Consider the following 17,059-nt stretch of genomic DNA (forward strand, 5'->3'; position numbering starts at 1 on the left):
CTTGAACTTGGTTCTGACCGGTTCAAATGAACCGGTAGTTGCGACCTGCGGGTGATCCCACCCACCCTCCCCGGCACAATGCCATCCTATTCAGCTGTGTTTTTGAAGCCGCATGCATGTGTGCAAGACGCACATGTGAGCAAAGCACCTGCGCAGAAGGCTGCACGCAGGCACAGAAGCGCATGCTCACATTTTTGGTGCTGGGTGAACTGGTTGTTAATTTATGTGCCACCCACCACTGATTTTAGTAGTATATATTATAAGCACATTATGCCATGATGATAGAATGGTGATATATCTTCTGCTTGCAGTACAAGTCTACATCTATAACTATATCTGGGTTGGTCTATGAATAAATATGATTTAGCTCAGATATAGGAGGCCCTTCAACAAAGCTTCATTTGATATCTCTCAACAGCAGAATAAAATGGCCACTTCAAGCATGAAATTTTGGGCACATAAAAAGAAATGTTTTTTTTTTCATTGTGCAATTGATTGGTCTTATGTTTTTTCACTGTCATTTCAATATCTTATATGTTAAGTGTTATAATTAATCAACTGTCTTTGAATTCACATCTTGAATTGGGGAAGAAAGCACTGTTTATTGCTCAAAGCAAAATATTTCAATAAAGCCTTATCAGATGGGCCTGGCAATCTAAAAGTAACAGTGTATCAATAAATACAGGTAGTTTGGAATGAAACTATATCAGGGGAATTAAGTAAAAATCAAGAGAGATTTTTCTCTGAGGAGACCATTTGGGGCAATGGAAAAGAAAAATGGCTTTACATATGAAGATATTTTTCATATTTCTACATTTATTTCTGATGATCAGTAACATGAATGCTTATCTGCATTATATAATCCTGGTTAACAGAAAATTACGTTGTATGGCTTTCATTGAGCCATTCAAGCATTGTAAACACTACAGTGTATGAGGCCATATAATTATTCCCAAATTGACACTTTTCAATTATGACAGGACAGTCAGCATAACTATAATATTCTGGAAATTGTAACACCTTTCTCAAACTACCAGAAAAGGAAAGACTGGAACACATCAAAGTTTATTCTGAGTATGTCTGCCTATTTAACTATATGTTTGAAGCATGAAATCTAGGGATCAGAAATGGCGGCAGTGAGCGTAGCTGAGGTGAACATCTAAGAAAGATAAGAGCTGGAAGAAAAGAAGGTGAAACGAGGCCACCCAGAACAAAGAAAGAGGAGACAAAATACCCTGTATACTTGCCTGCCTGAGGGAATGGACAATTATATTTTGGCAGTTGCCTTCCAAGTTGGGCTTATCTTGCTTTTGCGGGAATACTATAAATGCTGCTTGTTAAAAAACTATCAGATAAGAATTCCATGTAATTTCCATCCCCTTGAATAGTCCAGGATAAGTTTTTCCTCAGGCTTATTTCCTATTTCTGTGAAATCCACATAGGCCTATCGGCCACCCACGTACTTAGCCATATCTGTTGCAAAATGGATTTAATTAAAACACATGGATGCAAAAACCACTCTGGCAATAAAGATGAAGTTACATACTATAAATAAAAAACTGAACTTCAATATCTACATTGTTTCTCTCAAGCTAGATGCAGGTTTGCATCTCTTAGGCCCAAAATAACTGATTCAAAATATACCAAGGCTGTTTGTTATCTTGAGAGACAACATTATTTGTTCCTTTATGTTAGCATCACAATAATCCATAAAGGCTTGCTATTTGAACAACAATTTATAAGTAAGCAATTTATAATGCAATAGTCTCAGAAGAAGATGAAGAAAAGAAAAAGATTTGGAACAATAACATGACATGATTGTGGAGAACAAAGTGAACAGGTATTAGTCATATAAAAACATCAGATTAAAATTAAGAAGGAAATGAAAATGTCAACTTGAGAGAGTAATTGGAATAATTTCTTCCTTCTGGATTTACAGAAGAGAAATGTTATAGTTTTAAAGACACTCGAGATAAAACATATTAATCATTGAATGGATTAAGACCAAGATAGTTTTATGTAGAAAAAAGGAACACATTTATCTTGTTTAATCAGTATTAACATTGTTAATACTATGTTGTTATAATCCTATGTTGAATATGTTGTTATTTTAAATGGTTCTTTCTGGACTAGCTGACATCTGGATTAGAAAATACACTGTGTATTTGATTTGTTTATAGTTAAGAGTAGAGATTTGCAAAAATGAATTTTGTATTTGTTAACTGGTTTACTGGATTGGCCAAGTTGCTTATTTGATTTCCCAATATTTAAACATTGAGCTATGGTATGAAGAGTTTTATATCTGTTAAATTAAATGTGAAGAGATACTGAAACTATTTATATTTGCCGTGAGGAATGCGGGAAGTCACTTTTTTAGGGATTCCCCCCCCCCTCTTTCTCCTTTTATTTTATTTGTTTTCTTGCACTTTTTTTTCTTTCTATTTTTCTTTTTAGTTTGTATTATCTTTTACTATTGTAGTTAAATTTTGAATAAACTTATTATAAAAGTGCAAATTTTAATTCCCAGTAGAGTATCTGAACCCTATAAAATAATGTTTACTATCTATATCTGATATGTCTCAATAGGACAAAAAATGTCATGGATGCTTCTCTGTAGCCAATGTAATGAAATACTTCAATGAACAGTGACCCTTCCACAAACTTCTGCTTGCTATATAATTTCTTTTCCCATTAAGAATACTGAGATATTCTGCATGTAGAACATATATTCAACAATGAAGTTATACATCCTTTTCCAAGGCTAGATGTCTTCTTACAAATGACTGTGCTAATATGGTTATAGCTGTATGAACTTGTGTGACTTGCTGGCATTTTAAATCTTATTTTCTTTGAATATCCAATATCACAAGTTTTTCTCACTAGCAGCTTGACACATATTATTGTAATCTTAATGCCTGCTCCTTAAAAAGTTAAATCAAAATACTTGGAATTTCGATTGGAATCAAATGGAATAGCATAGTAGCGTGCTTATTTATTTTATTATCTTTTAGACAGTCTTATCCAAGTGTGTTGATCAGTAACTGCAAAATTTAACATCTAGTTTAAGTTATATGTGTTCCAACACCCATGGATGATTACAAGAAAGGAAAAGGTAGTTAAATGATCACAAAGTCTATTTGTTTTCTTTATTTAAAACATTTAGTAGTTGTCTATTTTTCAGCCAACTTCCAATCTAAGATTTGAAATAAACATGTAAAATCATTTTAAAAACTATAAAACACAACTAGTGAAAACATAAAATATTAACAAAACAAGTGACAAATCTTACCTGTAGGGACCAATCCATACAAGTAACAACACGATGTTTAGACCAATGCTCATCATAAAACTGTCGGCTGAAGGAAAGGTTGGCTCCAGCTTGGACATCACTACATGGATTTGAACAAGGATTACGTCACTACTTAAAATTAGGGCTGACATTTTAAAATAATAAACTGTTTTGCAAATTATTAGTTCTCATTGTTCTCTTCTCTACTACATTCCCTTAGCTATTTCAGTTTTTTCTGTTTCTTAACGTGATGACATCTGTCTGTCCTGTCCATAATTTAAACCAAAGGAAAGAAATAGGCCAGTGGTAGTCAACTTGGTCCCTACCGCCCACTAGTGGGCGTTCCAGCTTTCATGGTGGGCGGTAGGGGTTTGCTGTAACTCAGCTTTCTAAGTTTTATAAAGTAAAGTTACTTCCCTACTTTATAAATCACCATTACTGTGGAACCGGTGGGCAGTTAGAAAATTTTACTACTAAGAGAGATACAAAAATGGACGGTAGGTATAAAAAGGTTGACTACCCTTGAAATAGGCTAAGAATAAATATATCTAAACAATATAAACAAGTGGAAAATAATGGGTCTATATTTGTCTATATTCCTTAATTTACTCAGGCAGTAGAAAATTACAAACAATATTGAACAACAGCTGAAAATCTATATAGTTTACTTTCTTAATTTAACTTTAACTTCAAACATCTCATACAGTCTTCATTGGCCTACATAAAAAACAGTTTCCAGAATATAGCACAGGTTCAAACTGGCTTAGTTGTGATGCTGGGTTTCACACTATATTAGCTAACACGTGAACTTTATATTGAAAACTGCTATAGGGGATGTCACATATTTGTGCATGCTGTGAGTGTTGTTTATTAATTATTCAATAATATATTATGATTCGGAACAAATTAGCAAGCAAACCAGCTTACACAATCTTTCCCAAAGTGCAATTGGATTTTAGCTACCATTCTAAAAATCTTTCAGTCAGCATTATAATTGAAACCGGTATTCCCAAACATCTGAAGGACATTGACAAAAGAAAAGTTGAGCCCCATTTCCTTCTTAGGGAATATTTTGAACAAATGCTTTCCATGTAGATTTAAAAGTTCTACATCTTATGTAAACTAAGATGTGAAGGATCTGAGAAAAAAAAATGGATCTGAGAAATATGCACAAGTATAGTATAGATGGTACCTGGCTCAACGGTAGTAATTGTGAGAAAGTTCTTGGAGTCCTAGTGGACAATCACTTAAATATGAGCCAATGCGGTCTTGGTTTGTATTAATAGAGGAATAGAATCACATGTATTAACATGTAGTAACACATGTAGTAACGTGTTAATACATGTAGAATCACAGGTATTAACACATGACGTGTTAATACAACTTTATAATGCCTTAGTAAGACATTTGGAATACACATTGCATCCGGTTTTGATTACCACGATGTAAATATGATATTAAGACACTAGAAAGGGTACAGAGAAGAGCAACAAGGATTATTAGGGAACTGAAGACAAAAACATATGAAGAACAATTGCAAGAATCAAGTATGTCTAGTTCAATGAAAAGAAGAATTAGATATGACATGATAGCAGTGTTTCAATATCTATGGGCTGCCATACAGAAAAGGGGGTTAACCTAGTCTCCAAAGTACCTGAAGGCAGGACAAGAAGCAATGGATATAAATTAATCAAGGAAAGAAGCAACCTAGAACTAAGGAGAAATTTCCTGACAGTTAGAACAATTAATCAATGGAGCAACTTGCCTCCAGAAGTTGTGGTTGCTCCAACACTGGAGAATTTTAAGAAGAGATTGGACAACCATTTGCCTAAAATGGTTTAGGGTTTCCTACTTGAGCAGGAATAGAAGATCTCCAAGGTCCCTTACAACTTTGTTATTCTGCTATGTCTTATAATACTGATTTCAATTACAGTAATGTAATTATGGTGGCACAGTGATTCGAATACAAAACTGCAGCCTACTTCTGCTGACTGCCGGCTACCTGCAATTTGCCAGTTCAAATTTCACCAGGCTCAAGGTTGACTCAGCCTTCCATCCTTCTAAGGTGAGTAAAATGAGGACCCATATTGTTGGGGGCAATAGGCTGACTCTGTAAACCACTTGGAGAGATCTGTAAAGTGCTGTGAAGCAGTATATACCGTATTTTTCAGAGTATAAGATGCACCTTTTTCCCTCAAAAAGAGGCTGAAAATCTGGGTGCGTCTTATACACTGAATATAGCATTTTTTTTGCCTCCTGAAACCCCATCCCTTCACCAAAATGGCCATGCAGAGCCTGTAGGAGGCTGCCCTCCCCAGCCCCCTTTCCTGGTGGCTGGAGAGGGCAGAAAGGAGCAAAAGATTGACTGTTTTTTGCTCAATTTTTCTCCCCCCTCCCAGCCCCCAGGAGCACTCTATAAGCTCCCTAATGCCCTTTTTGACAAAAAATGGGCCCGTTTTCACAAAAAATGGGCCATTTTGGGGAGGTTTGCAGAGTGCAAAAACTTTTTTTTTTAAATTTGCCTCTTCAAAATCTTGGTGCGTCTTATACTACGAAAAATACGGTAACTCTAAGTGCTATTGCTAATGACTGGAAGATTTTGGGAATTGTAGTCTAGAACCTACTTTCATTTTGGGGAAGTTTGTTTTAGCTGGTCTGCTTGTTAATTTGTTCTGAATTATAATATTTTGCTGAACAATTAATAAAAAACACTCACAGATTGCATAAATATATGTAACATTCTTTTTAGCACTTTTCCCTGTTTACAGACAAACACACTTTATAAATTATAGCCTGTAGAATCATTCAAAGAGCAAAAGTGACATTAACCCTAATGTTGTGCGCCTTTTAGTTTAGAGTCTAGAAGATGTAATTGATCTAAATCAGTATTTTTCAAACCAAGCAACTTTAATATTTGTGGACCTTAATTTCCAGAATTCCCCAACCATCTTAAAGTTGTTAAGTTTGAAAAGTACTAATCTAGATAAAAGCTGGTATATTCATTTCTTCTCTGTTTCAATATATTACAATAAGATTATGCAGGATAAAGACAATTGTGAACCACTAGAATTAATGAAGACGATCCAGTAAATGTATTTTATTACATTATTGAACTCAGAAAGTTTATCACCACAGATTATCAAACACTGAGGTGTTGCTCTTTGTAAGTCATTTTATTTACTGATTGGTTTTTTTAAAAAATGGGGGTGGTAAGGAAGGGAGCACTGACCCATCTTTTTCCTCAACATCCCGGCCACTGTAGTCAAAGAAAATGTCCGAATCTTCAGCTAGAGCTCGCTCAATCACACGTATTGTCCGGTCAAAAAATATGAAGAATTCTTCTGAATGTAGAATCTGTTGCTTTTCTTCCTCTGTCAATTCTCTAGGCGGAGCTTCCAAAAGAATATTGGCAGCATTAAACATACAAGCATTTAAATATTTCCAGATGAATCTAACTCTTCAGAAAAGAAATGAGATCTTCCTATGAAACCTATAGTGAAATTGGTAAGATGGATGGTTTGCTGTCTTTTAAAGGAAAAAAATGAATTCATTAATATAGCACTACATAATCCTAGAATGTGGCTCCTATACCAAAGACATCCTATATCTTGAATATTTATTATTATTAAGAAGAAAATAGTTAAGCTCACAAAAAAAAAAAATAAACTTCACATTCATATTTTAGGAAATATTTTTGATTGATGCTTACTATCCTAGCAAGCTCGGAAAGACAGTGAAACAGGTTTAACAAAAAATAACCTTAACTGCTTTTTCAATACAGAAGCCATCTTCAATTTCAATTTCTAAATCCTAAAAAATCCTAAAATGTTTTTAAAATATGAAATTGAGTTTGGCTCCTGATAGCTAAATGAATATATCATGTAGTTTTATTGGCAATAAATTGGAAGTAGTTTGTTGTTGCTTTCTTCTGCGATTTTTTTATTTATTTTTCTGTCTGGAATTTGGACATGACTTCTTATCCCAGTATTAATAAAATATAATCCCGTTTTTTTCAAATTAAATGATGGTCAGATACGTACTGACACCTAGCTAGGTTAAAATATTCTTAACTTATTAAAATTCATGCTTTGCTCCATTTATCATAAAGAGAAGTTACATAAAGAAAAGATCTGAAAACAGTTTTATAACGTTAGACCTTTCTGATTACTGGAAACTCATCATGCCCAATTTTTGAAAGAAAAAATTCAGTTTAAAATACAGGGACCAGACTGATGTATTATAAAAATTATAAAGGTAGAAGTTAGTGAATATATTTAATACAGAAATATGTTCCAAAATATCATTACCAAGGCATGATGATAAATTATAGACTATAAAACTGAATGAAAATGGAATATTTTTAGTCAGTGATCCCCCCCGTAACACCAAAGAAGAAACCAAACATTTTTTTATGTCCATAAACATTTTCATCCTTCTTCTTTTCAATAATACAATAGCAGAGTTAGAAGGGACCTTGGAGGTCTTCTAGTCCAACCCCCTGCCTAGGCAGGAAACCCTATACCATTTCAGACAAATGACTATCCAACATCTTCTTAAAGACTTCCAGTGTTGGAGCATTCACAACTTCTGGAGGCAAGCTGTTCCACTAATTAATTGTTCTGTCAGGAAATTTCTCCTCAGTTCTAAATTGCTTCTCTCCTTGATTAATTTCCACCCATTGCTTCTTGTTCTACCCTCAGGTGCCTTGGAAAATAGTTTGACTCCCTCTTCTTTGTGGCAACCCCTGAGATATTGGAACACTGCTATCATGTCTCCCGTAGTCCTTCTTCTCATTAAACTAGACATACCCAGTTCCTGCAACCGTTCTTCATATGTTTTAGCCTCCAGTCCCCTAATCATCTTTGTTGCTCTTCTCTGCACTCTTTCTAGAGTCTCTACATCTTTTCTACATCGTAGCGACCAAAACTGAATGCAGTATTCCAAGTGTGGCCTTACCAAGGCATTATAAAGTGGTATTAACACTTCACATATTCTTTACTTAATACCTAAATTAAATCTAAAGGCCTCTTATTATATTATGTTAATTTACGTCATCTTAAAACAAATAATGTGCTGCTATCTCTTCTGAGTTATTTCTATTATATTTGAAATAAGACTAAATGAATTCTATCCCATATACCTCACAGAACACACCCAAAAATCCCAGATAATTTTAGGTGTGCAAACAGGTCATACATTGCATTATAACATCAGTGAACCTATATTCACCATACCAATTAGAACCAATCAGAAAGGCTTTAAAGATAAAACAGAGAGGGAAAAGGGAGATAGCCTTTATTTGAAAGTGGTATTATTGTTAAGGTTCGTATTTCATACTAAACCATAATGCAGTTTCTTAGATTTTGACATAGCACAATCTGCAATTCTAAGACTGGATACCAATAGCAATAGCACTTAGACTTATATACCGCTTCATAGTGCTTTTACAGCCCTCTCTAAGCTGTTCAGAGTCAGCCTACTGCCCCCAACAATCTGGGTCCTCATCTTACCCACCTCGGAAAGATGGAAGGCTTAGTCAACCTTGAGCCGGTGAGATTTGAATTGCCGAACTGCAGCTAGAAATTAGCTGAAGTAGCCTGCAGTACTGCACTCTAACCACTGTGCCACCTTGGCTCTATAATATAGATACATCTGGTTTAGATGTAAACCAGAGTGTCCCAAGCTTTCTCAAATCATGGCATCCTTAATGTCTTAGTAATTTTTTACACAGTGCCTTAGGTTGCATGTTGTCTGGCATATGTCAAAGTATCATCGTCCTTCCCTCAAAAATTTAAAATATCTCACGTTGTTCCTCTGAGTTCACTGTGAGCACAGTTTGGTAGTTGTGGTTGTAAAGCACATTTCATAGCTTAGCATTAAGTGAATCAAGACACAGCACCTTTTTCAACAAACTATATTTGAACACAATGTGTGCGATATGACTACAAAAGTATAATTTCATCCTTAATAATTGGAACATTAACTTAACCACACTTTGTATTGTTTTTAAACATGAAAAACCTGTAAGAGAAGCATAGAACATGATGGATAAAAAACATTTTGGCAAACAAGTTTTATTTTAATGGCACAATCACTGCAAACAACATGTATCTAGAAATTAAAATTAACTATTATTATGTATAAACATGAAGGCATAATTGTTTTAGACAATGGTTTGGTTTGGTTTGGTTTATTTGGATTTATATGCCGCCTTTCTCCAAAAGGACTCAGGGCGGCGTACAACATTAAAAAACACACATCCCAAAAGTTAAAAAAGATTAAATCCAATGAACAAAATGTAAGCAAGAAGGTAAACCTAAAATTTGTGCATTACCTCAATGACTGAGAATCTCCATACACATTTAATATGTAGCCCTTTTTAAATATATATTATTCTAAGCATGAAATCATATGCTTTTTGAAGACCTCAAGTCAGGAAAACTTTTGTGGAAACTTGAAAAGCTGTACCAATTAGTGCCAATCAATATTGGACAAAAAATCTGATTTAGCATGTAGCAACCTTTTATATTTTTTGTTACTATTCAAATTGCAAAGGATACAATAGCAACGTAGCAGATAATATTCCATAGAATGTCACTTTTTAAAGAAATGTCCAGATATTTGTTTCATAAGTTTACTTCCTTTAAAAAAAAACAACCCCAGATTCTAATGTTTTGAAGTAGCAAAGAATTTTAATTTGGATTAAGATTTTACAGCAGAGTTATAGAATCTTTCAAAACCAAGTTTCATAGTGGAAGGACTGATCCAGCTGATCCGTCTTTTAGAAACGTGAATGGTAGTGCTAAATATCTATTCGAAATTCTTTAAAGATTTTTTTTAAAGGTATTTTGCTTTTCATGGAAAAAGAAACTTGGGCATTTTATGCCAACATAAACATGCATTTAACCTATAACATACTAATTTTCAGGAAAGCCCTTAATTCAGAATAAATATTGCTGAACCCAGTAACAGCAGGAATATTAATCAAAATACATGTGTTGTCTCTAACATACTTGTAATCACTGTCTTGAAGCAAAAACAAAAGTTACAAAGTCAGAAAAGGAAAGTCTGTATGATGGAATTATGTGATTAAAAACATTAATAAAACTGAAAAGTTTAGTTAATGACAAATATCTTTGCTTCCTCATAATTATTTATATCATAATCTTATTCCTACATGTTTGTGGATAAACTTTTAAATCCACAATATTCTCAGTGACATGAAACTAATCTTTTCCATTTCAAATGCTGGATCACTAAGATTACTCAAGGAAAAATACTCTGTGCGTATAGATGGGCACTCTTATAAGATTGCTGATTCTTATGTTCCATGTTCAAGCAATGGCTTTCGAGGGGGGGGGACAAGCAATGAGCCCAGATTTAATTATCCTGCGATAAATTTCATGAAAAAAATCTACATGTTTCACCTGTCTCGTGGGACTAGATTTTACGGTGATAAGCTTTTTTGAAATATCAAAATGGTATAGCAGGAATTGAAATGGTACAAAAGGAAGTGAGGTAGCTAACTGAAACTCAACCAACTTTGTGTCAGTTCCAGTGTCAGTTTCAATTTATTATTTTCTTTTCAGTTGCTAAAATATTAACATCCTCACAAAGTACTGCTGTCTCTGATTCAACTACCAGACTTCCTTTTTAAACCTGCGGTCTGAATGTCTCAAAAACTATTACTACCAAAAAGAAAAGAAAAAAGTGGGGGAGGGATTTTATGACTATCATTTGCTTGAGATCTGGCTTAGGAAGACAAGAAGAGGAGCCAGGGGAAACACAAAACACTTCAACTAGACTAAACTATAACAAAAAAGAGATGATGTTAGTTATGGCTATCCTTCAAATACAGCTGAGGTATACATAGAAGTCACTTGCAAGCCCGTGAAAAGCTAAAATAAATACATATCTTTCAGGAGTCTATTTAACTTGGCTTTTAAAAAGTATTCACTCATAATTCACTACGTCGTCTTCCAGAGATACACAAATTATGGTTGCTTTCATGTGGCAAGGAGAGGAAACTTGACCCAAATCTCAACCACAGTTGAACAACTGAGTATAGTTCTTCTGTTCTCACCAAGATTATTGGCTTCTCTTCTGATAAGAAGAGCTGCATTCAAGTGAGCAGAATCTCTTTAAGTGTAAGGTTAGATTACCAGAGTTCAGGTGCACCCACACTAGTTATTAATGCTAAAGGCAAAAGGTAAAATCTAGGAAACTACTTTTGATCTGCTCAGACCATTATTCCACTGAGTTTAATTTGACCCATAACCACTCTCCAAAATCAAAAGTTCTCCACACTAGTGGAATCTACCCAATCCTTTTTAACTGTAAACGTCGTGGACAATTCTTGGCCCTTCCATTTAGGAATATATTTGCTTATTTGATTTATATAATGCTCTGGCAGGCAATCAAGCTAGCTAAGACAAAACAAAATATGAAAACTTAATAAAAAAAATAACTTGAATAATGGCATAGATATTAAAAGCATCTCAAGTCGATAAGCATGTCAAAAGAAATCTGTCTTCACAGGTTTCTACCATAAATGCTTGAGAGAACTATCAAGAAAGTACATTTCATAGCCAGAGCAATGAGAAGATGACTCTGGTCCACATGTCAGAAAGATGGGCCTATAATCATGAGGCATCTATTAATTTTAATAAATCTAGACTGAAACATTAAAAAAATACAAAAAACAAACAACATAGTGTAATATATTTCTAGACTTAGCAGAAGTCAAATCATTCGGCTAACTTGTTTTGATCAACCATCAAAGAAAAAAAGATAATATACCAGCTAAAATGTTTAGATGTTGTAGTTATAACCTTAAACATATATATTTTATTCAAACTATTTATATGGTTGCTCAGCTCATAAATGCAACAGAAAGTAACTTAATAGGGCTTTAACCATTAAAAAAAAACCCATAGCAAAACATATGGCACCTGAGGGTAGAACAAGAAGCAATGGGTGAAAACTAATCAAGGAGAGAAGCAACTTAGAACTGAGGAGAAATTTCCTGACAGTTAGAACAATTAATCAATGGAACAGCTTGCCTCCAGAAGTTGTGAATTCCCCAACACTGGAAGTCTTTAAGAAGATGTTGGATAGCTATTTGTCTGAAACGGTATAGGGTTTCCTGCCTAGGCAGGGGGTTGGACTAGAAGACCTCCAAGGTCCCTTCCAACTCTACTATTGTATTGTATTATATAATGACACAATACAGCTTAGCTGAGACCAAAGCCTACAATGGACATCTAGTACTTAATTCCAAACAATCTAGTTACATACCTTCCTTCACATCTTGTGTCTTTTCTTGAGTTTCTATCTCAGCATCATTTTGAGCTTTCAATTCCACCAATTCATCATCTTCCTCATCCTCTACAAAACAAAAGGAATCCATATTAAAATTGAATTTGGAGAATCAATATGTGAAGTGTTGCACTATCCAAATGGTAAAGAATTTTGCGTATAATAATATAATGCTGGAACAATGAAAAATCATGTGGGCAGTGAGTTTCAAATTTACATTAAATGATAATTTAAAATATTTTTTAATAATATGATAAATATACTGTTGATATTTAACACCATATAAGCTGTCAAAATGTATAAAGGTACTTCAAATGTATGTTGTAAATGTAAATGAAATGAAAGAACTTTTTTTCATCTTTGGTGGGCCTATAACAAAGCAAAAAAAATACTGGGGTAAGATTAATATTTTAATACAGAAGATTCTTAAAGTGAATATAAAAATAAAACCAGAGACTTTTCTTTCAGGCTTAATGGACAAAGAACTTGGGGGAAAATGGAACGTTGTTATTATATATGTTTATTGCAGAAAGAATGCTTTATGAACAAAAATAGAAAGATATTTTAATTCCTACAATGGATGATTGGCTCAAAAAATGATTGGAACTTGCAGAAATGACTAAATTGACTGACCTAATCAAAGAAAAGAGCATTGTTTCTACTTGAACACTACTTCACAAACTACTTTTGTGCTTGAGACGGGGGGAAAATGAAAATTTGACTTTGTGTTATTAGATAAGTTTGTTTTTATAGAAATGGTTGGATATATTAACATGTAAAACTAAAAAGTTGAGGCTGCAAAGCAGAGGCAGTATTCAGCCGGTTCTCTCCAGTTCGGGTGAACTGGTAGTGGCGCCTGTGGGAGGCTCCGCCCATGCACCCCAACGTAATGCATGAGCACCGCGCATTTGCAGCGTATGCTCACATTTGTGAACCGGTAGGGAAGGTAAGTGAAAAAACAAACAAACCTAAAAGGGTATCAGGAGATATTATTAACTTCATTCAAAATATAGCTAGTTAGACTATTTCAAGGATTATATCCACATCTGGGCACCAAACTTTAAAAAAGATCAGACACTCTGGATTGCTAATATTCCAAAAGACAATGAAATGATCTGGAAATTAGAAATTACACCCTATAGGGAAACTGAAGGAACTGGATATATTTAGCCTTGAGGAAAGAAAAACAACAGAATAAATATGATAGCACTTTTCAAATTACTTGAAAAAATGTCATATAGAAGTCAAAGCCTATTATATTTTATTTCAGAGACCCCAATGCAGAATAATGGATTAATTTATGAATAATGAATCCACTGGAAGGTAGATTCCAATTAAATGCTATGGGGAACAGATCCCAGCAGGACAGGAGGTTCTCTTCTACAGAATGTGTCCAAAAGAAAATCATCTGCCTGGGATATTTTTTTCAGGATCCTATGCTGAGCAAGAAATTGGAAGCAACAGCCTAAATGTCCCCTTCCAAACCTAGGAATCTGTTTTTCTGCAATTTCTCCAGGAGTCTCTTCAGATAGGAATGTGGCTAGACCTGATTATTCTTTAAGCACTCTGCCTCATTCATGAATTTTACATAAGATTACAACATCATCTTCTCTTCAATACTCTCCCATGTATTTCTACTATCTCTATCATCTTTCTTATCTCAGAAAAACAATTACAGCAGAAATGCAAGATATGTAACATTTCTGGCAGATTTTAATATTCAATTATTTTTTTAATTTATTTGCCTCTTTAGAATATTTTTATTTTGAAATGTGAGGTATATACAAGAACATAATTTACATAACTGAGTTTCAAAAATAGTAATTTTTCTTAAGAAATACATATAACCAATTATTATTAGATATATTTATTAATTCTGCAGCTCTTGGTGTGTTCCATCACCATGAGACATGTACTAAATGCTTCCATATCTGACATTGTTTTGCAGTGTGATATGAGAAATTCTATCTATATAGAATAATATGAAGAATGATTCCAGAATAATATGACATTTGTTGTTTCTTTTGTCAGTCAAAACCCACGACAATGACTTTTTAATACACCAACCCAGAAATAAAACAGTCAGAAGCTTCAAATATTATTAAATTAACTGCCTGCTATTTTCTCATCCTGCAGCATACTTCCCAGTCTCAGTGATCTTAAGTTTGAATTTGTGTCCCTGAGATGCTTCTTTATGTCCAATAAAAGGGAAAGAAGGGGGAAAACATGTTCCAGTTTTAGTCTGGCAGCTACTCTATAAAGGGAACACCTGTTATTCCAACAATTCAATTCTCAGTAGATTAATTCTTCTATTTGACCTACAACAAAGGGTTAAATACAATACTGACCCTAGGTCAGATGCTACTGACAAATAAACAGGATCGGCACAGTTCTGAAAAGTGACCATCACCACTCAACTTAAGATGACAGCAACTGGGAGGTACATTTGGTGTTCAAGAGTGGCTCAGCATTAATATGAATTTAATGAGCACTGAAAATTGACACATGTCAACTACTACTAACAGATGTTTTACTGCCCTTTTTTGACCTATGCAAATTATGTGTGTCTTGCTTTCACTTCTTCTACTCATATGTTTCTTTTTCCTGTTTGGTTATGTTTGCCTTAAATTATATGAAAGTTTGGAGACTCCGGCTGATACCCACTATCAATTATATCCTCATAAGCCCAACTGAGTACATTTGAGGAAGGAAGTAATGCTGTAGCTCAGTGGTAAACTTGTCTATTGCATCTGTGAGGTCCTGGATACAATCCCTGGCTCCAATTTAAAGGCTCTAAAATAGAACACCTCCCTTAGGCATGAAGCCAGTTGGATGATTGTAGGCCAGTCATTCTCTCTCAGCCCTCGGAAGAACCACTTCCCAAAACATTGCCAGCAAAACTTCGTGGATATTAGCCATGTGGTCACCAGGTGTCAGGGTGACTTGAAGGACCATTAGAAGAACACTAAAACAGAACATCCTCTTCCACTCAAACAGCCTATTTTGGTGAATCATCTGGCTGAAGTACCAGACTACTTTATTTGATTGCATAATTGAATTGAAGTAGAATTAGCCAGCCTTTGCTAGTACTTATAAATAAAAAGCAAGACATCAATAGACATAGTGCTCTGGTACCATTTATGTTTTTAACAGAAAATGGTCCTAGTTTTTCTTTTTTCATACTGTGAATATCTAGAACAGTGATGGCAAACCTTTACGGCACCGAGTGCCAAAAGGGGAGCACACGCACATGTGCTCATCAAGGCTGCAACCCGGAAGAGCTGCCCAGAGGGCATGCGCGCATCGGAAAATCAACTTCTGCTAGTCTTCCAGTTACTGGCACACATGCGTGTGTGATGATCACCTGGCTGGTGTACATGCTCACACTGGAAAACAGAAGACCAGTTTCCTGAACTGCTGCACGCATGAAGGCCAGCAGAACCTTGTCGCCTGGCACACGTGTGTCGCTCATTCCTCTTCCGGGTTTCTGGCGCGGCATTGGCATGTACATGTGTGCCAGAACCCAGAAGAGGAATGGGTGATGCTATGTGTGCCAGGCAACAAGGTTCTGCATGCCACTTTGGGCACATGTGCCATAGGTTCGCCATCACAGATCTAGAACCTGCTACATGACCGAGTATTTTGAAACAGAGTTAATGGATTCAGTACTATGATGGTAATTTGAAAAATGAATTATTGTACTGGAAAAAGAACTCAAAGGTCTGAGGCAATTTTATTAATAGAGACAATAACTTCATATACTGTATTTTTCGGAGTATAAGACACACCAAGGTTTTAAAGAGGCAAATTTAAAAAAAAAGTTTTTGCATTCTGCAAACCTCCCAAAAACGGGCCCTTTTTTTTTTTTTTTTAAAGGCATGGATAGCCTTTAGGAGGCTTGCAGAGTGCTCCTGGGGGGATGGGGGAGCCAAAAACCAGCAAAACACAACCCATGTTCTTGAAAACGGGCCTGTTTTTAATCTAAAAAAATAGATAGCCGTTAGGGAGCTTATAGGGTGGTCCTGGCAGGGGGGGGGAATTGGCAGTGGGGGGGGAATTTCTCCTCTCCCCAGCCCCCAGGAGCTCTCTGAAAGCCTCCTACAAGCTATGCACAGCCATTTGGGTGAAAGGGGGGGGTTTCGGGAGGCAAGAAATGCTGTATTCAGTGTATAAGACGCACCCAGATTTTCAGCCTCTTTTTTGAGGAAAAAAGGTGTGTGTTATATGCTGAAAAATACGGTAGGTTATCTTTTCAGATTTTCCTGTTTTCTCAGAACTTATCTACAGCAATACTGGAGGAACTATTGTTTTTCCAGTAGCAAAACATCAAAATGGGCTAATCCTATTGTAATGCAAAATATGATATAAAATGCAAAATAACTGCGGGAAGCTTAAATTCAAATGAAATTATTATGTTGTATGTCTTTCTCTTCCAGAGCACTTATGCCATAT

The 17,059-nt window shown here is 35.1% G+C and overlaps 1 protein-coding gene across 2 annotated transcripts in view; it reads right to left on the reverse strand.

Annotated features, from left to right (window-relative positions):
• The window catches only part of DYNC1I1 (dynein cytoplasmic 1 intermediate chain 1), a 215,259-nt gene that overhangs the window by 113,329 nt on the left and 84,871 nt on the right, over positions 1-17,059 (reverse strand). For both annotated transcript variants that reach the window (XM_081932257.1, XM_081932256.1), the window contains exons 6-8: positions 12,587-12,676; positions 6,519-6,681; positions 3,290-3,389 (exon numbers count right to left, since the gene is read on the reverse strand). In XM_081932257.1, coding sequence (XP_081788383.1) covers positions 3,290-3,389; positions 6,519-6,681; positions 12,587-12,676 — 353 coding nt within the window. The remainder of the gene's footprint in view (positions 1-3,289; positions 3,390-6,518; positions 6,682-12,586; positions 12,677-17,059) is intronic.

This window comes from Natrix helvetica (genome assembly GCF_964273705.1).
Source record: "Natrix helvetica genome assembly, chromosome: Z".
NCBI classification, from domain to species: domain Eukaryota; kingdom Metazoa; phylum Chordata; class Lepidosauria; order Squamata; family Natricidae; genus Natrix; species Natrix helvetica.